This window comes from Cryptomeria japonica, chromosome 10, assembly GCF_030272615.1.
Source record: "Cryptomeria japonica chromosome 10, Sugi_1.0, whole genome shotgun sequence".
Taxonomy (NCBI): domain Eukaryota; kingdom Viridiplantae; phylum Streptophyta; class Pinopsida; order Cupressales; family Cupressaceae; genus Cryptomeria; species Cryptomeria japonica.
Window position 1 is genome coordinate 226,112,099 of NC_081414.1, and position 24,665 is coordinate 226,136,763.

The 24,665-nt window shown below is 39.5% G+C and overlaps 1 protein-coding gene across 4 annotated transcripts in view; it reads left to right on the forward strand.

Annotated features, from left to right (window-relative positions):
* Window positions 1–24,665, forward strand: part of LOC131034873 (uncharacterized) — a 240,508-nt gene that overhangs the window by 192,383 nt on the left and 23,460 nt on the right. For all 4 annotated transcript variants that reach the window (XM_057966473.2, XM_057966472.2, XM_057966469.2 and 1 more), the window contains 2 exons: window positions 15,392–15,493; window positions 15,666–15,724. In XM_057966473.2, the coding sequence (XP_057822456.2) occupies window positions 15,392–15,493; window positions 15,666–15,724 (161 nt within the window). The remainder of the gene's footprint in view (window positions 1–15,391; window positions 15,494–15,665; window positions 15,725–24,665) is intronic.

Sequence of the window (24,665 nt, forward strand, 5' to 3'; positions counted from 1 at the left end):
GTAATTTTTAGATCTTGTGTCCAACTAAATCACAAGCTAAAGATATTTATTTTGACAATTGATTTGTGGTTCTCTCCATACAAACCACTAAGATCACAGGGTAATAACTTCAATAAATGTTTTCAAGTTCTTGCTTGAAGACTACAAATTATACACTATTTGGTGCTATGGAAGTAGAAGTATCCATTGAGGTTTGTGCAACTTTTGTGATTCAATTTGGTGATTGTTGTTGTTGTTTGTTTTGACTCTTTTTCCATTACCTTGGTTCAAGTCAATACATGAAACTTGTTACATGTCACTGGACTTATTTGAGTGGGTGTATGATTTGGAATGCTGCTTTGGCTTGGAATCAACATTTGTCTCCTTCATGGTTTGCACTTTTAGCTTGTGTTGTCATTTTATGACATCCTTGGTCCATCAGTGAGAACCGATCTGAGATATGTTCCATGGACCAGTGTTGCCATGGTCGATCAAGGACAAAGCCGATGGTCATGAAGTGTTAAGTGTTGTCTTGTTGGGAGGCAGGTTTCAAGCCTTTTCCTCATGACCCCGGAGTCCCGGAACCCCCAGGCTCCAAGCCTTTTCCTCATGACCCCGACCTAGAACCTCCAGGCTCCAAGCCTTTTCCTCATGAACACGAAATCCTGGAACCCCCAGGTCCAAGCCTTTTCCTCATGACTCTGGAATCTCAAAACCCCCAAGTTCGAATCCTTTTCCTCATGACTTCGAAATCTCAGAACCCCCAAGTTCCAAGGCTTTTCCTTCATGTCTCCAGAATCCTAGAACCCCCAGGTTCCAAGACTCCTATCCCCTTGCGACAGGACCCGACGGCCAACTTTCGATGACTTGCGACACTTCCAGATGATGTGATCAACACTGAATGCTCTTCATGCTTCACCAACCCTTGCGACTTGTCTGTTTTCATTCATGAAGCTACAGGGGCACATTTAATGTTTCTGCAGGGTTGCCATCAAGTGGAGTCCAGGGCCATGCTTGTTTATGGTTACTTGATGGCCTTCATGTTAGAATTGCATGCTCTGACTTTGGAATGTTAGACAATCCACCTTCTAGAAGTACTTTTCTTCTTGGGATTGCCTTGTCATGGTATGGCCAAGGTGCTTGCATACACACCATGTCAAGTTTGTGCACCTCCCTGTCTTCCTTGACTGACATTCCTTTGTGCACGCCAAGGTCAAGACTTCCTCTCCTTGACCATTGGTCTCTCCTCTGTGACCAGTTTGATATATTATAGGCTGTTAAGCCTCAATGTAAAGGGTTCTCTCCTTGCTAGCTTGAGCTATTGTTTGCTTTTCACTTCTCTTGAAGACTTTATTGCTTGCATTTCTGCAATTATAAGTTTGGCCATTGGCCTTCGAATGAATTGAAATTATCATTCTTGTGTTCCTTCAACTTATGCATGTTGTGTATGTTTTCTTTCCTTCAGTGTAAGTGCATGTTTTGTGGCTTTGTCTTACGTATATGTTGTGTTAACTTGTTTTTGAGTGTGACTTGTGGGAAACCTTTTGCCTTTTGACATTCAACAAATTCTAACCTCCATACATGCATTTGAGGTCATTCATACAACTGAAGTTTGTGCATCTCCTGGGTATTTCAATTGATTCTTTGTGTCATTTATGGGTGGGGAGAGAAAGATCTCTTATCTTGGTGCATCACCTCCTTTCATTTTAGCATTTCCTTTGCAAGTTGTTAGGATAGGTTTAGAAGTAGAATTTGGAGTGTTGAGTTGATTCAACACCCGCACTTGGATTGAGAAGGAAGCTGGCCTTCTCCAAAGATTCAACCCCCTTGCACAAGGTCCCATGCTTCAGGGTTGTTTCCATGTTTCACAAGGCTGATTTGATAGCTCAGCAAGGGTGCAACTTTTGTGACAACAGTTTCTGGCTTGATGGGACTCATTCTTCATCAAGCTGAAGATTTGGTGTGTTCTTCAATGTATTCAGCCTTCGAGAGGCATCTTTCAAGCACGTGGCGACTCTACTATCTATTTGGTGAATTTGTTGGTATGTTATTTGCCTTTGGTTGAGTAGATTTGTTTTCTCTTGTAAGCATTTCATTAAACAAGTTCTACCTCTTGTAAATGCTTTATAATGAATACATATCGTGGGAATACCTTCTTTTCCCATCTGTCCAATGAGCTTGCTGGTTATTTTCCTTCTCATCTACAATATCAAACTAGGAATGATCCTAGTTTCATCCAGACAACCTTGCTGCAACAGGGTGTCAATACATCCAATATGCTTGCCACCCCCCCGCCCCAAGAGCCCATTTTAGTTCCTTCTAGCATGACCATCAAAATCTGAAAAGCTTGGAAGAGGTTAGTATCAGGGATATAATGTTGAACTTTCGGGAGCAGTTAGAAGCTAGTGAGGGAGGAGGACTATAGTCTACAACAAGGTCAGCTTTCTTATTAGGCTCAGCTTCAACAACAATAGATGGAAACCCAAAGACAGCAAAATGAGGACTTCCTTTCAAGGCAGCTTGCTTTTGCTAGGAAGGAGGAAATCAGGCAGCTAGCAGCTATAGAGATGTAGCTCATACAAGAGGAGGGTTCTACCCCTAAGGTTCCCAAATTTGAAATCCCAAGCTTCAAGCAAGGGAGACCTTCCAAGCCTTTAATTAAACCTCCTAGCTTTAAAATCACAAGTTTCAACGTAGCTCAAGCTGTTGTTTTACAAGAGCCTTCCCCTCTACAACCTCCCTTGCAACATCCCCTATCAGTTCAATCTCCTTTTCCTAACACTATTTCACTCTTCAAAGGTGGACCTATTGTCTGGAAAGCGGTTTGGTTTGATCATCAAGGGGGAGGGGAGATACTGTCTACTAGTGGTGAGCTCCCTTACCCTCAACAAGATCAAGGTTTAGACTTGTTGCAAAAGAAATTCAAAGATTATCTACAACAAGGCATTGAGCGAGGATGTAAGGATATAAAGGAGCTAGTTAGCTTAGCTCATGATGTTGATCATTCCAAACATATCTCATCCTATGATGAGAATAGTGACGAAGAAAATATTTTTGATGTCTTACCTACTTTTGTTCCATTTTTAGAGGATAGGATGGAGATTGATGCTCCTTTATGTTCAAAGGATGTGGTTGTTGCTGCACGTGTTAAGGAGGCCACAAAAAATGATGTAATTGTTACAGGCGGTATGGGGAAAGGATCATGCCATGAGCCTGAGATTATTGCAATTGGTTACCAAGAGGAAGAATAAAAAACGGAGAAGGCAAGATAAAGATTTTAGATCTTCTTATGAAGTGCCTCATAAATTTGAGGTTGGTGCTAATGAGCTAAGTATCAGCATAGGTGATTATGATGTATGCTAGTTCTCCCCAGTCCTGCAATGTGATGATGTTGAATATGAAGTCTTCATTCAAGGTGAAGATGTTTCTTTTAGCATTAGGGACAATGTACTTGAACTTGAATGTTTCACTTGGGACCAACGTATCACGGATGGTGATGTTGAGTAGCAACACGTCAAAAAGCTAGTCCCCTTGTTGCTCAAATTAGTAGTATACCAGAGCTTTAAAGTTTTCTATTCGATGTGCACGACAGAGATATGGTATACTTTTCATCACCATATGAGTTTGAGGCCTTTTCTTTTGGCTGCAACTCACGCTTGGAGGAGGTCAGCTATTGTGGAAACAATGATGCCCCCTTATATGAAGAGGATTCCTTCTCTTTTGCAAGGGGTAGTTCTTTTGAGGCTAACATACTCCTAAAATTCTTCCCTCTTGCTATTGTGTGTATGCTTCACGCATCCTTTGATGTCTCAAATTCCTACATTCTATGGCTTCCTTATTGTGCCAAGGTGAATGGTGAAGTATTATTTCACCATATAAGCAATATGTATGATCTGATGCATGCATACAAGAGACTTCAATTGTTGCAGTAGGGTGGTGAATGCAAATACGGTATGAAGGAAATCAACTCCTTCAAAAAACTTGTTTGTGATAGAGGCAAATGCATCAGTCGTCTCCTGTTGTATATCAATGTAAATATTAGATTAGAGGTTGTTTTGCTTTCATAAGTGCTTTTGCACTTGCTGCATTCTCTTTAAGGGAATTTATGCTCTAGTTTCCAACTTCCCTCCAAGTGTTTGTACACATGTTTTTGGGTCCTTCCAGTGACACAATGCCCAATGGATGCTTAAGGCTTTTGGATTCCATGCTTAGCAAGCAAGCATGCCACAAAGGTTGCCAAATTCTTGTCATTTTATGACATCCTTGGTCCACCAGTGAGAATCGATTTGAGATATTGTCCATGGACTAGCGCTGCCCTAGTTGATCAAGGACAAAGCCAATGGTCTTGATGTGTTAAGTATTGTCTTGTCGAGAGGCAAGTTCCAAGCCTTTTCTTCATGACCTCGGAATCTTGAAACCCCCAGGTTCCAAGCCCTTTTCCTCATGACCCCGAAATCCCGTAACCCCTAGGTTCCAAGCCTTTTCCTCATGACCTCAAAATCCCGAAACCCCAATGTTCCAAGCCTTTTCCTCATGACCCAATCTCGGAATCCCCAGGTTCCAAGCCTTTTCCTTCATGACCTCTAAATCTCAGAACCCCTAGGTTCCAAGACTCCTCTCCCCTTGCGGCAAAACCCAACATCCGACTTTCGATGACTTGCGACACTTCCAGATGATGTGATCAACACTCAAGGCTCTTAATGCTCCACCAACCCCTACGACTTGTCTACTTTCATTCATGGAGCTATAGGGGCACATTTAATGTTTTTGCAGGGTTGCCATCAAGTGGAGTCCAGGGCCATGCTAATTTATGGTTACTTGATGGCCTTCATGTCAGAACTGCATGCTTTGACTTAGGAATGTTAGACAATCCACCTTCTAGAAATACTTTTCTTCTTGGGATTGCCTTGTTAGGGATGGCCAGGCTGCTTACATACACACCATGTCAGGTTTGTGCACCTCCTTGCCTTCCTTGACTAACATTCCTCTGTGCATGCCAAGGTCAAGGCTTCCTCTCCTTGACCATTGGTCTCTCTTTTGAAACCAGTTTGATCTATATAGGTTGTTAAACCTCATTGTAAAGGGTTCTCTCTGTGCCCAAATTAGAGGTATTCTAAAATTGCTATTATACTTAATTTCCAAACAACAATTAGGTTTAGTGAGTACCTTGACTTCATCCAATCCCTGCACATAGGTTAGGACACTATCATATTACATTATAGAAATATTAGATGAATCTTATAAAAATCTGCATTGATTAATCTAATTAATAATGAAACATTAAACTTAGGGAGATTCAACCATAAACAAGTGGAGGAGTGACTTTGATGAGGTGTCCTTGAGACTCCATCTAGGCCCAAAGCGGATATACCATCCCTTTGGCTCCATGTGGCCCATGCCATCCATATGGAGTGGTCTACCTAGAGATTTGCTCCCCAACCGTTATCCCCCATCTTGTCACTTTTTCCTACTACTTATGATTGGTCTTCTTATATTAATGTGCCATGAAGGGAAGGAGGAAGAGATTGCAAAGGGTGTCCTAGAAACCATCTTCCTTAGACCCAAAGACCGTACCCATTGTACTTCTTTGGCCTTAATGAGCTCATCTTGTCCCACTTCGAGGTGGTGTATTGTTGATGTGTTTTTTATGCACATAACAATACATAATAAATTACCAAGATAATTTACCCTCTCTTGAACAAAATCACCTCAGATGCTAAGAATGAGATCAACTAAAATGATTCCAAGGTTTCTACATGTCAGGTCTTGACGAGTGGGTAAGTTCAGTGGTTGATGTGAATTGCTGTGTTTCACTTGGGGACTTACGCAAATGTTTGGATTATCATGAATGATGCGGAATAGGTGTGCTGACAACTTAAGATTTATCAATATGGCTCTGGATTTACTTCTTTCTAAAAAAAACGGGAAAAAGAATAGGGTTCAGGAAATCTATTCTAAGCCTAGGAATGTAGGAAATGATGAATGGATCTAGTGGAATCAAACCACGCAAGGTCTCACAATCAGGTATTGACACAAGCTTAGTGCAATCGTCTAAGGTATACTTAAAGATTTCCAGGCTATCACCATCAAACTTTGACACCATCCAAGTTGATGCTTGTCAACGGATGCGTAATAGATGAAGTTATGCTTACTCAAATTCTAGTTGACCACACAAGGCGCACTTACCAGCGGCAAGAGGCTAGTGGTATGGATTAAGGATTCCACACAAATACATTCAACAAATCTTCCACTCAATCTAACATACATGAAAATAAATTCTAATCTAAATTCTAATCTAACTTGGAGGAATTGAGAACCATGAATGCAAATACAACACTTGAAGAGCAAAATCACCAACAATTGAACAATGATTAGGATTCAAATAGCTATAACATATACCAACAATTCTACAAAAACTCTCTCTTACAAATGAGAGACAAGGGGGCATATATAGAGCCTCTTACAAAAATGGATGGCCCAAATTGATCTAAGATCAACGGTCAAGATCATGCCAACAAAACCCTAGAATTGCCCTAATTAGGGTTACATCAAAAATGGTGCCACCAACATATGGCTCAATGAAAAGATACCTAGTCATCAAATAGGGAATCTTCTAGAAGATTTCTCCCTGCATCTCTCTCTCTCTCCTAGCATACTCCAAGAATCTAGCCAATACTGAATCTAACTCCTCCATGGAAATGCTAGGCAAGGTATCCTGCTGTAAATCAATCACGTCCAATGAATCTGAGCAAGCATTCAAAGTGTTCTCCCATTCTGGCATGAGCTTCTGCGAACTATGAACATGAATCAACAAAGAGACCAAGTCATCTATTTGACTCTTCTTCAAAGAGTCCAACTGGCAAACATACATAAATTTCATCTTGTCTCTTAATTCGGCTAAGTGTAAACCACTAGCATCACTAACATCAACCTTCCTCAATCGAGGCAAGGATCTTCATCTGAATGTCCTGAATTAATCCTTCCATCTCCATTCAACTCGACTGGGTGTTCTCATAAGTTGATTTCTTCACAGCTAGTGAACAATACTAGCCATGGAAATCGTATTTGTCTCCACTGTGCACAATGTTCTCACTGACCAAGGTGGAATTAGGAATCTTCTTCAATGCCTAGAGGCATGGAATAGTCTTGTCTTGAATAGGCCGAAATTCTTCCCAAACTCCCTCCAAATACTGGATTTTGAATATAAGCCCTGTTGTCCTATCATATGCATGAACAAACTAAGTAAGGAAATCATCTGCCTGCTTTCTTGTGCTCTCAATCCACTTTTCCACCTTTGAGCGCGTACCTCTCGCTACCTCACAGTGTGAATGTATTCCATGGTCAACTGCAATAGGGGAAATAAGGGTGGGATCTCCACGCCTTGTCCCTGCAATATATTCTCTGAGTCTAATATTTTCCTCTCTGTACCTTTCATTCTCCGCAATTGCTTTGTCTAACCTTGCATTGATTGCTTGGAGGTTCTCACCAATCTCGTGGAATTCTTGATTTCTGGATGTACGACCAAGGGCAACTAAAGTGACCTGGAAATCCATAGGAGTAGTGATGTCCGCCGTCACGCCTGCAATAGGAACAACAATCTGCGCAATTCGCATTCCTGTCTCATCTCTAGCTATGTGCGACAAAATCTCCGCTCTCTTGGGCTCCTTCCCCTTAGCACTCCTAGCTAGGTAGTCATCAATATCATCAATAGGTTGCACCTCTATCATTTGTTTACTTTTTTCCATACTTCTCATCAGCCATTCAAGAATAGCGGCCATCTCCATACCATCATCAAGACATATTTCTCAATCAAGCCCTTTCAATGCCGAGATAACATCCTCATTGTCATTAGGATTATCCCTGGCCCAATCATATACCTCATTTCCCAAACTAACTTCCAAAAGGACAGTAGGGGAGTTCGGCTGATCATTATTCTCATCAGGAGGTGCAGATGTCGCTGTGGCATGGAATTCCTGAATATTCTCTGGTAGTATCACTGTGTTGGAACATTGTTGAGTCTCCTTGTTTTGTTTTGTTACTTCAATCACTTCGATTGATGAGACACTGGGAGGGGGTGAAGGAATGATGAGTGGAGGAATGATAGTCTTCTGTTTCTTCTTCACATCCTCAATCTTCTTCCCTTTGGCCTTGACTTCTCCTGGCATGTTCTTCCTTCTCTTGGGAGCTTGACTCTCTTCGTTTGCATGAATCCTGACATCACTGACAGTCCTCTGATCATCTTCAGAAGTAGACTCTTCTGGTTTCATCTTTTCATAAGTGAAGGGAACACCCATGCCAACTAACTTATTCATCTGTATATCCACCCATGGGCGGGAGAAATTCAAGACCTCTCTCATCAATATATTCAAGTCAATCTCTTCTGACTCTGACCAATTAGGCAATAGGATTGCCTTCTTCATTTCACTCTCATACTGTGGATGTGTATGATCTCTATCATCTAATACCTGATCAGGAATGAGGAAAAGTCCACACTTTCTAATGAAATCCACTGACATTTTGGACCACATTCTTCTCTTCACTGCTTGCTCGTCCATCAGGTTAGCCCAATAATCTTCTATGTCAATCTTGTGAGTGAACTTCTCTCCTCTGATCCTTCCAACCTTCTTGTTTGGATCGAATCTTTCTCTTTTCTTATATGTAGCAAATCGATAGAATGCAAGCTCCTCACTCACAGTGCTGGTGGCTATGGCAGATTGGCAGACTTCTGACGTCTTCCCAACTGAAATAGGGAATGTCATTCCTGTCCTATGCTTCTCTCTTTGGATAACATTGAACTCTAGAAGTTGTCTCACCACTTCCAACAATATCATTCTGTCGGTTGGATACCTAGGAAGTCTGTAGGGTTCAGATTGAAACCCATGAATCCTGAGGTATGTGAAAGTGGGAAACTGTATATACCATGATCCATTTTTTTCTATTAACTCTGTTGCCTCCTTGGACAATCTTTTGTGGATTCCGCCTTGCAGCATCCGTGTGATGTACATAGTGAATGCATCATTCACTCTCTTATAGTCTTCAATTCTATGCATGCTTAGCTGGTGGTAGCATTCATAACTTTTGAATTGTCCTTGCCCATTCCCGACTTCACCTTTGCATATTAATCCTTTGTATGAAACAAACCGTGCAAGCAGGTACACCAGGTAAGAAGTCATGGCGAATGACTTGGACCACTCTACATTCCGCAGCTGAAAATCCAGATTGTCACTTATAATCTTGGACCAATTCACTAGTGTTCCTCTAAGACAATCCTGGATGAGGTAGAATATCCATCCATCAAATATTGCTTCCTGTGGCATCCCCATCACTCTGTTGAATAGGAATATCAAATCACTATATTCTTCCTTAAAATCTATGCACATGAGTGTCTTGGGAGCCTTGGAATGATGAGACCTAAGCTCAATCATCCACTCTTTGTTAATTAAATTCTTGCATACAGCCATCTTCTACGTGTATCTTTCTGCATAATCCTCCTTGGTCACATCCTTCATGTCTGTTCCGCATGGAATTTCGAACACCTCAGCAATGGCATCCTCAGCAAGGTAGGCGATGACAACACCCTTAGGAGTCTTAATCATTCTTGTGAGCAGATCGTAACATCGTGCACACTCCAGGATAAGCTCATTGCACTATATGGACTCTGGAAATCCAGCGGCATGGAAAATGTCACTCTTCATAATATTCGCATATGTTGGGGAAGGAATCTGATCTCTGACTCCGAACATCCGATGCTGCATCTGGTCGAAGTCTAGGAAATGCATGTTTGTATCATCGATCTCCTTCCATCTAGATGAAATCTTAAACTCTGGATAAAATCCAGTCTCCAACGTCTTCAATAGTTCTTTCCTTTCCTTATATCCCGACTTTGACATCGCACCTGTACGAAGCTCGAAGTTAGACTTAGGAAAATAATATTCGCAATAAAATTCCTGACTTTCTAAAGATTTAGTTAATTTAGAGCATGGAGTTAGGAAAATAATCCATACACTTGGTAAATTTTAGCAATTAAGTTCAAAGTGTGACAACACTAAGGCATGGAAGCCTTCCATAAAATTCATTTAATATCTCCTTATGCTTAGGAAATATGCAAGCTAGAAATGCAAAGGAGTATATTGGATTGATGATGACTAAGGAAAGGTGTGAAAGGTTTGTGTTTTCACACAATGAATGTTTGAAGACACCTTCCGCAATCAACAATGGAGGTCAAAAATTCTGAAGACAACTTGAAAATCAGACTTTTAAAACATAATGTAATCCTCGAAATGTGCATAATCTTGATAAAAATCAGTTCTAATGATCAAAACAATCATTTTCTGGAATGTAAGTATGGTTGGTAAAAAATTTATTTCTGAGGACAAGTCTGAAAATTGAATACTTCAGACTTACCAGCACCTTGCAAAGTGGTTTAAATCCCTGAAAATGATGAAAAATGGCTAAGGAAACAGCCCCAAGCAAAATCGCCAAAAATGGTTAGGTGGCTGAAATGAATTTTTTTGAAGACAACTGCCTAACAATAGAGTTTCAGACCTGCAAAAGTGATAAAATGGTCTAAAAAATGAACAGAAAACTCCATAAAACACCTCCAAATACTAAATGCCTAAGTTGGAATTGGCTGGGCAATAAAAACTTAAGTTTGAAAATTAATGGCAGCCATTAATGGAGGTCAAAATCTGAAGCAAATCTCAGATCTGAAGCAAATCAGCAGGCTGGAAATAATGGCAGCCATCAAGAATGCACGAAAATCATCAAATTGTGGCACCAAATGACCTCCCAAGCAAAATCAAAATTTTTCCAAGTGTGGCGCCAAAATGAAAATCTGAAAATGATGTCAATGGCAGCTTAGATCTGCAGTAGCAAGGATGGTAGTAATCTGAAAAAATAGCCCAAGTGGGGATTGGATACCCCAAATACAAAAAATCGCCTGCCTTAGCAAAAATCGAAATTTTTAGAATTCTGAAAAATGATGTTAATGGCAGCTTTGATTTGCAGTATTGAAGGTCTGAACAGCAAGCAAAAATGGTGGAGAAAAAATCGCCCCTGTCTCCAAACATGAAATTGCTAATTTTCACCAAAAAATGCTAAAGTTTGAAAAAATCACCAAACTTAGCAAAATCGAAATTCTGATACTGGTCTTTAATGGCAGCCAAGAGGAATAGATCAGCAAGCTGGAAAAAATGGAGGAAAATAAATCCTCAATCCCACACGTCACAAAAACGCCTTGCTAAAAATTCGCCCAAATTGGAGAAAAATCGCTTTCATGGAGACACCTAGCAGAAATAATAATAAAATAATGCTAAGTCTCCTCTCATATACTTGCTTTCACTTCTCATTTTCACCACACAAGCAATGTGAGATAAAACACTTGTATAAATACTTGTTTGGTGAAAACCTAACTTGCTTCTAGAAGGTTCAAATATTAAATGATTATTGCAAGTTATTAAATTTGCTTTTAAATTTTAAATAATCATTAATAATTATTTAAAAGCAATTAAAATGGGGCTTATTTAGTAAAATATTGCAATTTAAATCCAAAATAAGCGTCTAGGGGAAAATTGATATAGGTTGGGATTGAAAAATCCCTTCAAAACTCATTAAAATGTCAAAATTTACCCCATAAGGGAAATTCGACCCATAGTTGAAAAACTTGGACTCGCCACGGACTCGGCAAACCAAAAATTTGGACTCGGACTCGGACTCGTTAAAGACTCGGTAAAAAAAAAAACCGTAGTTCTACAAAAAAACATAAAGAAATTAATGCATTTAGAGAACATAAGAGCCATAATTGAAACATTACACATGTCACATACTCTAGTTTCAAACTTTCAACTCTAAAATGTATAATACCAAGATTTCTTCAATGCTAATTATGCTTTTATATGGAGCCTAATCAGACTTAGAGGTTAAATTTTCCCTACTTCCATTGGCGCAATTTCCCCCTATATTTTTCGATGGGGGTTATTTTTCTTTTATTTTTCACTCCCTCAGTTATGCCAAATGAAGGCAAATTTTTTTTTAAAAAATCTCAATTTTAAAGCTTGCATGACTTTTTTCTTGGGTCGTGCGAGTCCATCTGAAAGACTTGCGAGTCCATGCAAAAGATTCACGCGAGTCCTTGCAAAAGACTCGCGAGTTTTTCAGATGGACTCACCAAGACTCGCCTCGCAAGTCCTTGGCGAGTCGACTCGTGGCTCCCATGGACTCGCGAGTCCGTGGCAAGTCCACGAGTTTTAAAACTATGATTCGACCCATGCTTGGACAAAAATCCAGACAAAAATGCACTCTATTTGCAAAAAATCATCCCCAGGGGAAATTTGATGGCAGTTCAGATTGAAAAATCCACTCTCCAAACTCTTCAAAATATTCTCAGTGGAAAATCGATCCCTGTCTGGATGAAAATCCGGACAAAAATCCTTACAAATGCTCTCAGGGGAAATTCGATCCTTGTCTGGATGAAAATCTGGACAAAAATCCTCACTTAGTTGTCACAAAAATCCTGGTAGAAAATCGATCCACGCATGGAATCATCCGCACTCCACTCCGCATTCTTGGTGGAAAATCGATGGGAGTCTAGATAAATCTTGACACTTAGTCAAATTTTAGCACTTCTAGGGGAAATTCGACCCAGATATGGATAAATAGTGGGGGAATATAGTAGCTAGTATGGATTTTAGGGGAAACCCATGTGTTGTATGGATTTTGAGTGGGGGAATGGGTTGGGTAGTCTAGAATGTGAGGGCAAAAGAACCTCTAGCATGGAATTTTACCTTTTAACCCTTGGAGTAAGGATTTCCTTTAGGATTTTATCATTTTAACCACTCAAAATCACTTAGAAACATTAAATTTACACTGGACTTAGACAAATTTTCCAAAAATATGAGCGAAACGCTAGGAAAATATTAGAATAAAGTGCAAAAGCCAACTTAAATAATACCTTAGGAGCGAGAAAACAACTCCAAAATGTCTGTGAATACCTTGGCACTTTAAAATCGTTGATGCGCGTTTTTAAAAACACGTTAACACTCAATAGACAAAACTTAGGATCTTTAAAATATCAACTTTTGCAACTTGATCCTATAACTTCAAAAACCCCTAGACGACACTAGGCATGATCAAAACTCCGAGACTCGGCATGGGAATCGCAAAATTGCCTACTAAGCAGCCAAAACCCTAACCTAACAACGCAGAAAGCCGGCAAAGAGGGGGTCCCCGTTAGCAATGGGGCGATGTGTGAAAAGGTCACAACACATATCTAGAAAGATGCTCATTCACCGTTCCCTTTTTACAACTTTCCTCCTCCCTTGGAAGTTTAAACAGAAATTTATTAACATCATTATGATATATTCCATAAGCCTCCTTATATCATATTTAATACCAACCCTTATATCATTCATGCTATACTAGTAATCTACTGTTTAACCATGTTATATTGGATTATGTTAGCTACTTATCCTCATCTAAAACATGTCTTATTAAATATTGTATTAATATTATTTTACATTCTTAAATTGTATCAACTGTATCATTATAACCAGAATTAATATTGTTGATAGAATTAGCTTTGTATGAATGCTTTGTATTAATTTATTAAATTATCATGAATACTTTGTATTAACTGTATTAATTGTAATACCCATATTAATTTGATTTATTAGTGTTAATTATAGTGTATTATATTAATGATATTAGTAGTGTTAATGACATTGTATTATATTGATGATATTAATAGTATCCAAAATATTAGTTGAATTAACCATGTTAAAATTATATTATCAGCGGATCACATTATCTACCATTCCATACCTGCTGTTGTCCCTTATTCTTCTCCGTATGCTCTTTTTCCTTTTAGTTTCTGTCTGTGTCCTCTCCCAAGGGAGAACACAGCTTTTTAAAATCTCCAAAGTTTGTGATCCTTTGGAAGAGACACACCCGTAACCCTTACTCATGCCTTTTGACCATGAATCGGTCAAATTCAAAAAGACATCAGCAACGATTAGTAAATAAAGTGGTTAAAGAGGAGTTCGATTCCCTTTTTTGTATCGGGTTTCCTTTATATTCATTATAAAGTGGTTTTAATATTTATAATTTATCAAACAATGGTGGTAAACAAAATTAAAACATGATATTAATTAATAGGATTTATTATACAGTGATATTAATATTTATAATTTATTAAGCAATAGTTGATTTTAAACAAAAATAAAACATGTTATTAATTGAATAAAATAATAAGAAGTTATTCATTTATAATAAATAAGAATATTATAGTAGGGATATTATACCTTAGAATGAATTGAAATTACCATTCTTGCCTTCCTTTAACTTATGCATGTTGTGTATGTTTTCTTACCTTCATTGTTAGTGCATGTTTTGTGGCTTTGTCTTACGTATATGTTGTGCTAACTTGTTTCTGAGTGTGACTTGTGGGTAACCTTCTCCCCTTTAATATTCAGCAAATTCTAACCTCCATATATGCATTTAGGGTCATTCATGCAACTAAAGTTTGTGTATCTCTTGGGTATTTTGATTGATTCTTTGTGTCATTTCTAGGTGGGGAGAGAAACATCTCTTATCTCAGTGCATGACCTCCTTTCATTTTAGCATTTTCTTCTTCCTTTTTCCTCTGCAAGTTGTTAGTATAGGTTTAGAAGTAGAATTTGGAGTGTTGAGTTGGTTCAACACCTGCACTTGGATTGAGAAGGAAGTCTGCCTTATCCAAAGATTCAACGCCCTTGCGTAAGGTCCCACACTTCGGGGTTGTTTCCATGTTTCACAAGGTTGCTGAGTTGATAGCTCAGGAAGGGTGCAAACTTTTGTGACAGCAACTAGTTTTTGCTCATGCTTGTTCTTGCTTTGCTAGATTTCACACGTTTCCCTTCAGTGTTACTATGGTGCCTTGATCAATGTCATTGCTTCATTACTTCCTTATCAAGTTTTACTGATCATCTAATTAGAGTATGTAGCATCTTGTTTATGAGGGTGTTGGGCTTTAATTGAATTGGGTGAATGACAAGGAAAACAACAGCGAGGAATGTTTAAAGTATCTTTTGTAAATGAGTTGAGCATCTAGAAAAGAGACAACTTTATAAGACTTAACTACCATATTTAACATGATTATAAAAGGTTTATCACATGCTTATCATGTGGGATACTAAGCCTTAGTTTAGTTAGCTTGTTTATTCAATTGAAACTCTGGCCATGGAATGGAGAAGATGATATCTAGGGTTATTCTTGTGGTTGATTTTCATTAAAATTTGTAGTGTGTTGCTTCTCTATTTTTTTGTCTTGAGTTTCATGTTTCCTTTGAGAGTGAAATCTTGTTTGTTTCTTCTCTAAGTATGGTTCAGTGCTTAGATGTGAACATCTGATGGTACTTAAAACTTTGTTTCTTTTGTAGGTAAAGGCTATTTGTCGAGATCATGGTGTTGTTTGCATATCTAGAGATGGAAAGAATGTTGAGAAGCTCATCTTTGAGAATGATATTTTATTTGAGAACAAGGTGTACCTTCTCATGAACAGATGTGGATAAATTTTCTAGATAGAATCAATATTTCCGTCGTTGTATTTAATTGACTAATGCTAATGCCTATTATATGCTATTTTCTTTACAATTATAGGTGAAGAGTTGTAGTGTTTTTTGTTGATCCTTTAGTGCTGATTTGTTTGAACAGAGGAATATTGTTGTTGTGGATGAGGTGGTGTCAAATAATATCAGCTCCACGAAAGTCAGGTACCATTTGAGCTTCAAAATTATTCTTATCTAGATTAGAAAGATTTGATCTATTCTTCTTATGAATATGCTATTTGTTTATATACAAAGTGCGACCTATTGTAATTGATTGCTTTTGATTGTTTGTTGGGTTGTGTTCCTTTTGCATTCTGAAATTTTAGTCTTTGCATTTGAGAATGAAGTGAATATATCAGAGAATATAACAAGTTCATATTTAATGAAAATAATTACTGAATGCATATTAACTATTAAGCATGCAAGTCTTTTAAGGTAGTGTTGCAAGGAAATGGATACTATATTGTAAATAGTATTTGTTGTGACGTTTTCACACATCGCCCCATTGCAAATGGGGACCCCCACTTTTTTGCTTTCCAGTTTAGTCATTTGTGCTTAGTTTTAGCTTGGTTAGTGTCCTTTAGCCTTTGTTGGTGAGGGTGGTTTTCTTTTCTTGTTGTGGATCAATCCTGAAAATTGGGTAAGCATGCAAGGTTTTTAATGGGTAAGTCAATTTAGGAACTCAACTTTTGAATCCGGAATTCATGAATAGGCATCGTAATGGAGAATTGAGGTCAAGTTAGTAAAAGTTGTCATAGTTGTCAAAATTGCAAAAGATTGCTGCAAAATTGTCAAGGAAATGTTGTCATGAGGATTGATGTTTGAGTTTTAAATTTTAATGAATGATGAAATATTTAAAGATGTGATGTCTTGGCAAGGAATTCCTTGTCAAGGTTGGATATTACGACGGGAGAGAATAATAAGGAAAATATGTGAAATTCCTTGGACAAAAGTGCAATCCATGTTGAAATGTGCAATTTTTAAATCAAGATTTAAAATCCTTGTTTGAGTGGGGAATCCCAAAATTCAAATTCAAATTCCACGGTTAAAATTCTTTCAATTCCGTGTTCATGTATGGAACTTTTTTAGTTCAAGTGTAAAGGTGTTGACGTGTATTTTGTACACAATCATACACAGAATAAAATACCATTAGGCATCTTATCCTCTCTTGAGAAAATAGTCTCTAACTGCTGAAGATCTGCAAAAAAGGATCAGTTAGGTGGACTCCAAGGTTCTTTTAGTGGGGTCTCCACGTGTGGACAAGCTTTTTAGTGGTATGATGTGATTTGCTGTTTCCTTCAAGGCTTCTTACGGATTCAATAGTTCGAAGGTTTTACTAATCTAAAAGGAACTTTCAAAAAAAAGGAAAAAGGACAGGGTTTGAGAGGTCTAATCTAGTCTAACCCTATGAACGACTTAGCATGAATGAGATTTGGCAAGACTCAACCAATTTCAATTTTGCCATAAGATAACAACTCAACTGAAATTAGTGCGATCTTCTAAGGTAATAATGGTGTTCAATGCATCAACGGTCAAGGACACTACTACGAAGGTACATATCCTAGATGCGAAAATGCTTGAAGGTTAAGGACTCAAAATGTTTTCCAGTCGACCACGCAAGGCGTTCCTACAATCAGCAAGAAGCTAGTGGTTTGGATTGCGAATCCTACCAAATATCAAATCTCACACTTAGTCTTTCAAAACTACTTTGATTGAGCGTGATTCAAGTACATCCAACAACCATGAAGATAACTCAAGAAACTTGCAACAAAACACCATAACTTCAATATTTTATTGATTTCCAAGTCATCATATACAACAATTGCTTGAACTTCTCTCTTCAAGACTCAATCTTGCTACAACATAAAAATTGCTTACAACTCTATTCTCTATTTCTCTATTGACTATTCTGATACAAATGAAATGAAAAATGGGGGTATAAATAGCATCCCCAGTTACAATGAAAGGTCCAGATTGAAAGTAAATCGATGGACAAGATCATGACACCTAAACCCTAATTAGGGTTTGTTACAAATGACCTCCTTTTCACTGAACAATATTAAATACATAGCCAAATATTAAATTTGGCACAAAAATCTAGGAGGTATCAGCCAATGAGAATTAAGATGTCATGTCATCTGTAACAACCTTTCATCTAGAATCTTATTCCCCTTCCAATTTTCTTTTTTAGCATATGCAATGAATTTTGTCACAATTCCTTCGATTTCTGTGCTTGGAATCTCGGGAAGATTCTTGATACTCTCTTCTAAGTGGATAACCTGATCAAATGCATCTAGAAGAGCTGTGTCCCAGGTAGGTTCAAGTTCCTTAGTTCTATCAATTAGGAGCATGGTGGCATACATCTGATCATACTGCTCATCTGTAACATCTGCGTCCTTGCGAAAGATGATCTTGATTCTATCTTCAAATTCTTGTAAATCCACATCTGTCTCGACCTCGATCCTTCTGCCAAGAATGGTACGAAGTACCTCAAATACTCTGTCCTGGATCGGATTGATCACCTCCTCAACTTGACCACATCTAACACTGATGTCCTCAAAGAGAACACTCTTTATATGGAGTAAGGTTGACCACTGAAACAAACTGTGAGAATCGCCTTCCAAGATCTTCTCTTGTGCTAAAATTCTTCTGGATGTATGTCTTATAACTTTCAAGACAGGAATGACAACGTCCTTGGTGTGGGCAAATGCAGCTACTGTTGCCATCAGTCTGTGGATTATCTCAAGGACTTGGATAGCCTGGTGGGTGATCTTCGACATCCTTGTAATAAACTCAATGGCCACCGTGTGAGATCTATCCATCCAATTACATGTACGCTGGACCATATTCCTGAATCTTTCCGCTTCATTGATTGATTGAAGGGGCAATGCCTGCAATGGTGATCTAACTGGATCCTGACGTCCCAAAGGTTCATTGATGTGACTGAAATATGTTCTCCATGCACCGACCTCTTTCTCAAGCTTTCTATTCTTTTCTACTTCTTCTCTGAACTTATCCTTCAATGCCTCAAATGTGTCGGTGGCATCATCTAAAGTCTGCTCTGCTGTGGATGGTCCTAACTCAATAGTCTGTATATGATAGTCCTCCGCTAGGATCTCACCCTCATATTTGTCTGCTGCCGGTGTAGCTACCTGCAGTTTTCTAGATCCAGTCTCATCTCGAATCATCTTGGACATCTTTGTAGCCTTCTTCTTCTCTGTTGTCATATGTGAACGTCCAACAAGGCTCTCTAGATCGATTGCACTGTCTTCGTCCTCAATTACGATCACCTTAGTCAACCTTTCCTTCAACCAATCTGGGATATTTGATCTTGTCTCTTGAACTTGAATTTCTTTGTGTACTACTTCTTCTTGTCTGGGAGGAGATGTTACTTCATTATCTTCTTCTAAATCATAGTCTTGGAGAGATCCATCGGATGAAACATGCTGTGCCTGTTCTTCCTCCTGCCTGTCATTCTGTACCATCGATTCCATGGATTCTTCCACTCGAACTGTTTTATCTTCTGGCCTGGAAGAAATACCTGGTGTCTGATCTTTGTTGGCACCTTGCTTTTTCTTGGAAGGTTCTTTCTTTTCTGATCTTTCCTTTCTCTTTGAACCTCTCGAATGGAGATTGCCCTCACTGGCACATCGAAGGTTACCTTCACCTGAATTCCTAGGATTAGGATTGCCTTCACTAACACTGGCTCCACCTTCGGCTGGTTTCTCTTCCAAAGTAAAAGACATGGCTATGCCTTGTTCTCTCAACTTCTGGTGCTGAACATCTACCCATCTGCGAGTACAAGACAAGACTGGTGCCATCAATCCATCTAAATCCACGGCCTCGGGCTCATTCCAATTCAAACTTATTGTCTTGCTTTCTCTATCATATGAAGATTGGATGTGCCTGCCGTTGTCCTGAGCTTGGTCGGCTACTCTGTAAATCTTACATTTCCTGATGAAATCCAGAGGCAATCTAGAATGTATCTTACGTTTCACTTCGAGATCATCTAGGAGATTCATCATAAAATCTTCAATCTGGTACTCATGTCTAAATCTTCTACCGACTGTCTCCTCTAAATGTCCATGAGGATCAAAACTATTCCTCCAAGCAAAAGATGAAAAAGGATACAAGGCTAATTCCCTCTCTGCATCATCCATGGCTGAGACACTGGGACATACCTCAACCGAATTACCCAAAATAATAGGTACCTGAACTCCATTCTGATGTCTGTGTCTGAATGCCTTCACATATGCTGCCAACTGCCTTGTTACTTCAAGTAACACAATCCTGTCTGTCGGGTATCTTGGCAACATGTATGGAGGTAAAGGACATCCATACACTCTAATGTAAGTGAACTTAGGAAACTGAATGAACCAAGCACCGTACCTCTTGATTAACTCCTGGGCATCCTGAGATAATCTGTTGTGAATCCCTCCTTGCAACGTCCTGGTGATATTCATCGTGAAAGTATCATTGATTAACTTGTAGTTCTTCCCTGGTGGATGATGCAAGTAGGTATAGGATTCACAAACTCTGACCTCACCGGGTCCTCTTCCAATCACTCCTCTGTGAGGTAGTCCTGCGTACTCAACGCTCCTGATTAAGGCATAGATGACATATGAACTCATGTGGAAGGACTTAGTGGCCCTGAGTCTTCTCAACTGTACGTCTAAGCAATGGCTAATTATCCTAGCCCAATGTATTGTACCCTTCCCTTGAACAATCACCTGGATGAAATAAAACATCCATTTCTCAAAATAGAAGGCATGAGGTGCTCCTGTGACTCTGTTGAGCATGGTGATCAAATCTCTATACTCCTCTTGGAAATCAATCCTGTGCGGTGTGTTCGGTACTTTGCTCAGACGGGGACGACTCTTGAGTAGCCAGTTCTTGTTGATTATGCTTAGACAAGCATCTGGATCATCATCGTACACTGATCTGGCTCCTTCAATGCTCTTGTATATCATGTCCCTGTGCTCTGGAAGATGGAAGGCTTCACTGATGGCCTCCTCTGAAAGGTACGCCAAAATATTTCCCTCATTGGACACAATGGTCCTGGACTGTGGATTGTAATGACGGGCACACTCGATCATCAACTCGTGACACTGAATGGCTGGAGGAAAACCGGCCGCCTTAATGATGCCACTTTCTATTATTCTCCGGGCGACAGGTGATGGCTTGCCGATGTAAGGGACCTCTCGGAACTTCTTCGTGTTAAAGTTCCCCAAGTTTGTATCTCCAATGTTGCTCCACTTGGACACGATCTTGGTCTCCACTTCTTCGGTCTTCTGATCTTCTTTCATGAGGGCCGAGCGACTGGTGGATGCTCCCGCCTTTGGGGTCGCCATACCTACACAACATTTCACTATAAGAAATAGATTTTGCAATAAATAACGTAAATAAGAGAGATAGATTTTAGGAAACCTCATGATAAGTCCCTAGAGTTATCATTTCCTAAAATACAACGATTGAGCTAAGAGATCTAAAGAATCAAAATTTCAAAATTTGAAATATGACGATGAATGAATAAAACAATAATAATTAAATCGCCATACCTCGATAGAGAGCTAACTCTAGAATGCAAAAACAAAATTTGCCTAGTCAAAATTTGAGGTATAAGATAATCTTCAATATGATCCCCTCAAAATTGACTTCGCCACCTCTGGAGAGAACGTGATCTTCAAGTAATGCCTTAGACGTGGTCTTAAATGATCTCCAAATTCGCCCTTGGTGTGGTCTTCAAATTCGCACCACCTTTTGATAACTACGCGCCACCCTTGGATGAATGAAATTCGCACCACCTTTGGCCTTCAACGCAATTCGCACTCCACACAAGATGATACTAGCGCCACCTTTGGTTTGAAATCGCACCACCTTTGAACACACTTCGCACTATATTCGCCTCTTCTTGATTCGCATGAAGGAAGGTAAAAATGATTATGTAAAAATGAACGTTTCACTCCCCTTATAAATAGCGCTCATACCCTTTCACCTCTTAGGCCGACTTTGACAAATAAAACCATTTTTTAAATGATTTGCAATAAAATAACAAGGCCGACTTGCCTAATTGGGCGCTTCAAACCGATTTTTGTATTAATTAAATAATTAATTATTAATGCCTTGCGTTTTTTTTAAATGAGAATTTCGATTTTTAATAAAGGCAAAATATAATTAATAAAAGATAACACCATATTAAATGCTAAATAAAAATGGATTTTCAATTTTTTAATCGATTTAGCATTTAAGGAAATTTAAATTTGTTTGTTTGGCGCCAAAATTGGAAAACAAAGGGACGTACCTCATCGCTCTGGTCCCTTGGAGAGGGACAGGAGCGATTCACTATCTTTGGCATGATTCTTGCATTTCTTACGTCCAACTCCTTCATCTCCACGTTAAAAATCGATCACCTTGATGGTCCTTCGAATTTGATCGCCTTGTGTGCGCATATGGGTGTCCTTTAAGTGCATATCGCCCTGGTCCTTGTCCAAAGGACTGGAGCGATCTTCTTGTTTTCATGTCCATCTCGCATTCACCTTGCGTCCTTTGACCTTCGAAATATCATTGCTTGTGTCCTTTGCGCTTATTTCCACTTGCTTTTGCAAGGTACTTTCGATGTTATAAGGATCATCGCCCTTGTCCCTTGAAGAGGGACAGGAGCGATCCACATGTTTTCCTTGGCCTTGTCAACTTTGTACTTCGATCTTCATGGTAATGTCCTTCAAACGTCGTCCTTCACCTTACCTAACCTTGCTTCGCTTTGATCTTTGAAGGGACGGGAGTGTTTTAATAGCATCGCCTTGGTCCTTGTCCAAAGGACAGGAGCGATCTTGATTTTTTCACGTTCAACATGCATTTTGACCTTCGATCCTTCATTGTGATGTTTTCCAAACGCCTTCCTTTGTCTTGCTTAACCTCGCCTTGTTTCGATTTTGGAGGAATATGAGCGCTTTTGATAGGATCGCCCTGGTCCTTGTCCAAAGGACAGGAGCGATGTGGGGCCTTTACACCATTTGGCGATGTTTGGACGTTCAACTCTCTTGTTTATCACCTTGTTGTCATACCATGGACCCTCCAGAACATTGCAATGTTTTGTCCTTACGTAAATTTTGCATAAAATGGGCAATGCATCTAACATCGCCCTGGTCCCTTCCTGAGGGACAGGAGCGAAGTTCATCATTATATGCTTGTTCTTGTTTGTACCAACTTGCAATCAACTTCATTGCGTGAAATGACGTCCTTTCGACCTTCTTGGTTGCTCGAAACTTTGTTCGCCTTTTGAAATCTACGCCATTATGTAGATATCGCTCTGGTCCCTTACCAAAGGACAGGAGCGATCTAGGTCTTTAGAGTACAAATCCTTCCATGTGATGACCTTTGTAACGTTTGCGCCTGGTGGAAATGCCTTGAAATGTCCTCGCCACCTTTTGTCCTGGCTTGGATCGGTCTTGAACCTTGGAGGGACGACCTTGAACTTGAGAGGGACGTATCTTCACCCTTGTATCGCCCTGGTCCCTTGGAGAGGGACAGGAGCGATTTTTCCCCTGTGGCTTTCATCTTACTTTGCCATGCTCTAAGTTTATATTCAACGGACTCGTCCTTCTTCCCTCCATTCGTTCATGCCTTGACATCATTTGTAACTTTGCAAGAAGAGCAATTATATCAAAAATCGCTCTGGTCCCTTCCTGAGGGACAGGAGCGAACTAGGCATTTAGCACTGTTATGGACGTCCAAAAATCTTCAATTTATATTCAATGCGTTCATCCCATGTTCTCCTTCGTTTTTGAACGTAAACTTGTCTTGACCCTTGTCTGGTTTTTGCAAAATGGAGGGAATCGCTCTGGTCCCTGGGAGAGGGACGAGAGCTACTAGGTACCTCGCCCTGGTCCCTTGGAGAGGGACAGGAGCGATTTAGTCAATATAGGTCATTTTCTCCATTTTTTGCATCTCAAATTATATTCATTTGGCAAAGTATCTTCCTTCGGACGTCCTCCAGTTGCTGAGCTATCAAAATCTTGCATGGGCATGGCGAAATTTGAATTGTAGCTCCGGTCCTTCACTGAGGGACAGGAGCGATTTTCCTTCTGGAGACCTTTCTGTGCTCATGAAAATCTTCAATTTATATTCAATGAAAAGATCTCGTCGTTCTTCATCACTTCAAACGTAAAATTTGTCTGGGCTCTGCAAGGACAATGAGATATTTGAAATTGAGCTCCCGTCCTTCACTGAGGGACAGGAGCGATTTTGCTCCTACAGGCCAAAATAACAAGATTTTTCACATTTTAACACTTCACGAGGCGAAAACAAATCAATTCCAATGCCCAGGATCAAACTTCAAAAAAGTCAAAATTTGGTCAAAATATTCAATCAGACAAAAATTCACATTGACGGTCATCCTTTAGACAAGTTTAAGCTCTGCATGAACATTCCAATTGAAAATTAGACCATTTTGGCGAATTCATTGCATTCAAAAAATTTGCTTCTAGGAAAGAAGCTCAAAAAGCTCTCAAAAGCGACTGGATTTTGGCTTGAAAAGGCAAAATTTAAAACCCTAAGGCTTGGCCCTAAATCCAGACAATTAACTAACTAACAAAACCCTAAAAACGAAAGCGAAAACGAACAAAAACAAGCAAAAAGAGGGGGTCCCCATTTGCGATGGGGCGATGTGTGAAATGGTCACAACATCTGGCGACACCACTGAGAAATGTTGCAAAACATTTGGGAATCAATCCTTCTAAAGGAAGACTCAGAAAACCTCCCTCAACAAATCTAGGAGTTAAGAAACACTTACAAGAAGAGACCATCATATTGAGACAAAGTATCAAGTCCACAGTTACCCATGTGTGTGCAAATGCGTTAATTCCCCTCGACAAGACAATCATGATCTTCAGGTTCCCCTGTGATAAGCTACATGGTTCGTCTAAACTCCAAAAGCATCCTGGATAGAGCCTCGCTGCCAGTCAGACGTCCATAGTCCCGACGAGGTTATCGCCGCAAGCTCACGAACATTGCTCCATTGCCAGTCAGGCGTCTATAGCCCCGATGGAGTTACTCGCATATTCCCTTTAGCCAATTTGATATTTCCTTTTAGCTCATTTCTTTTCTT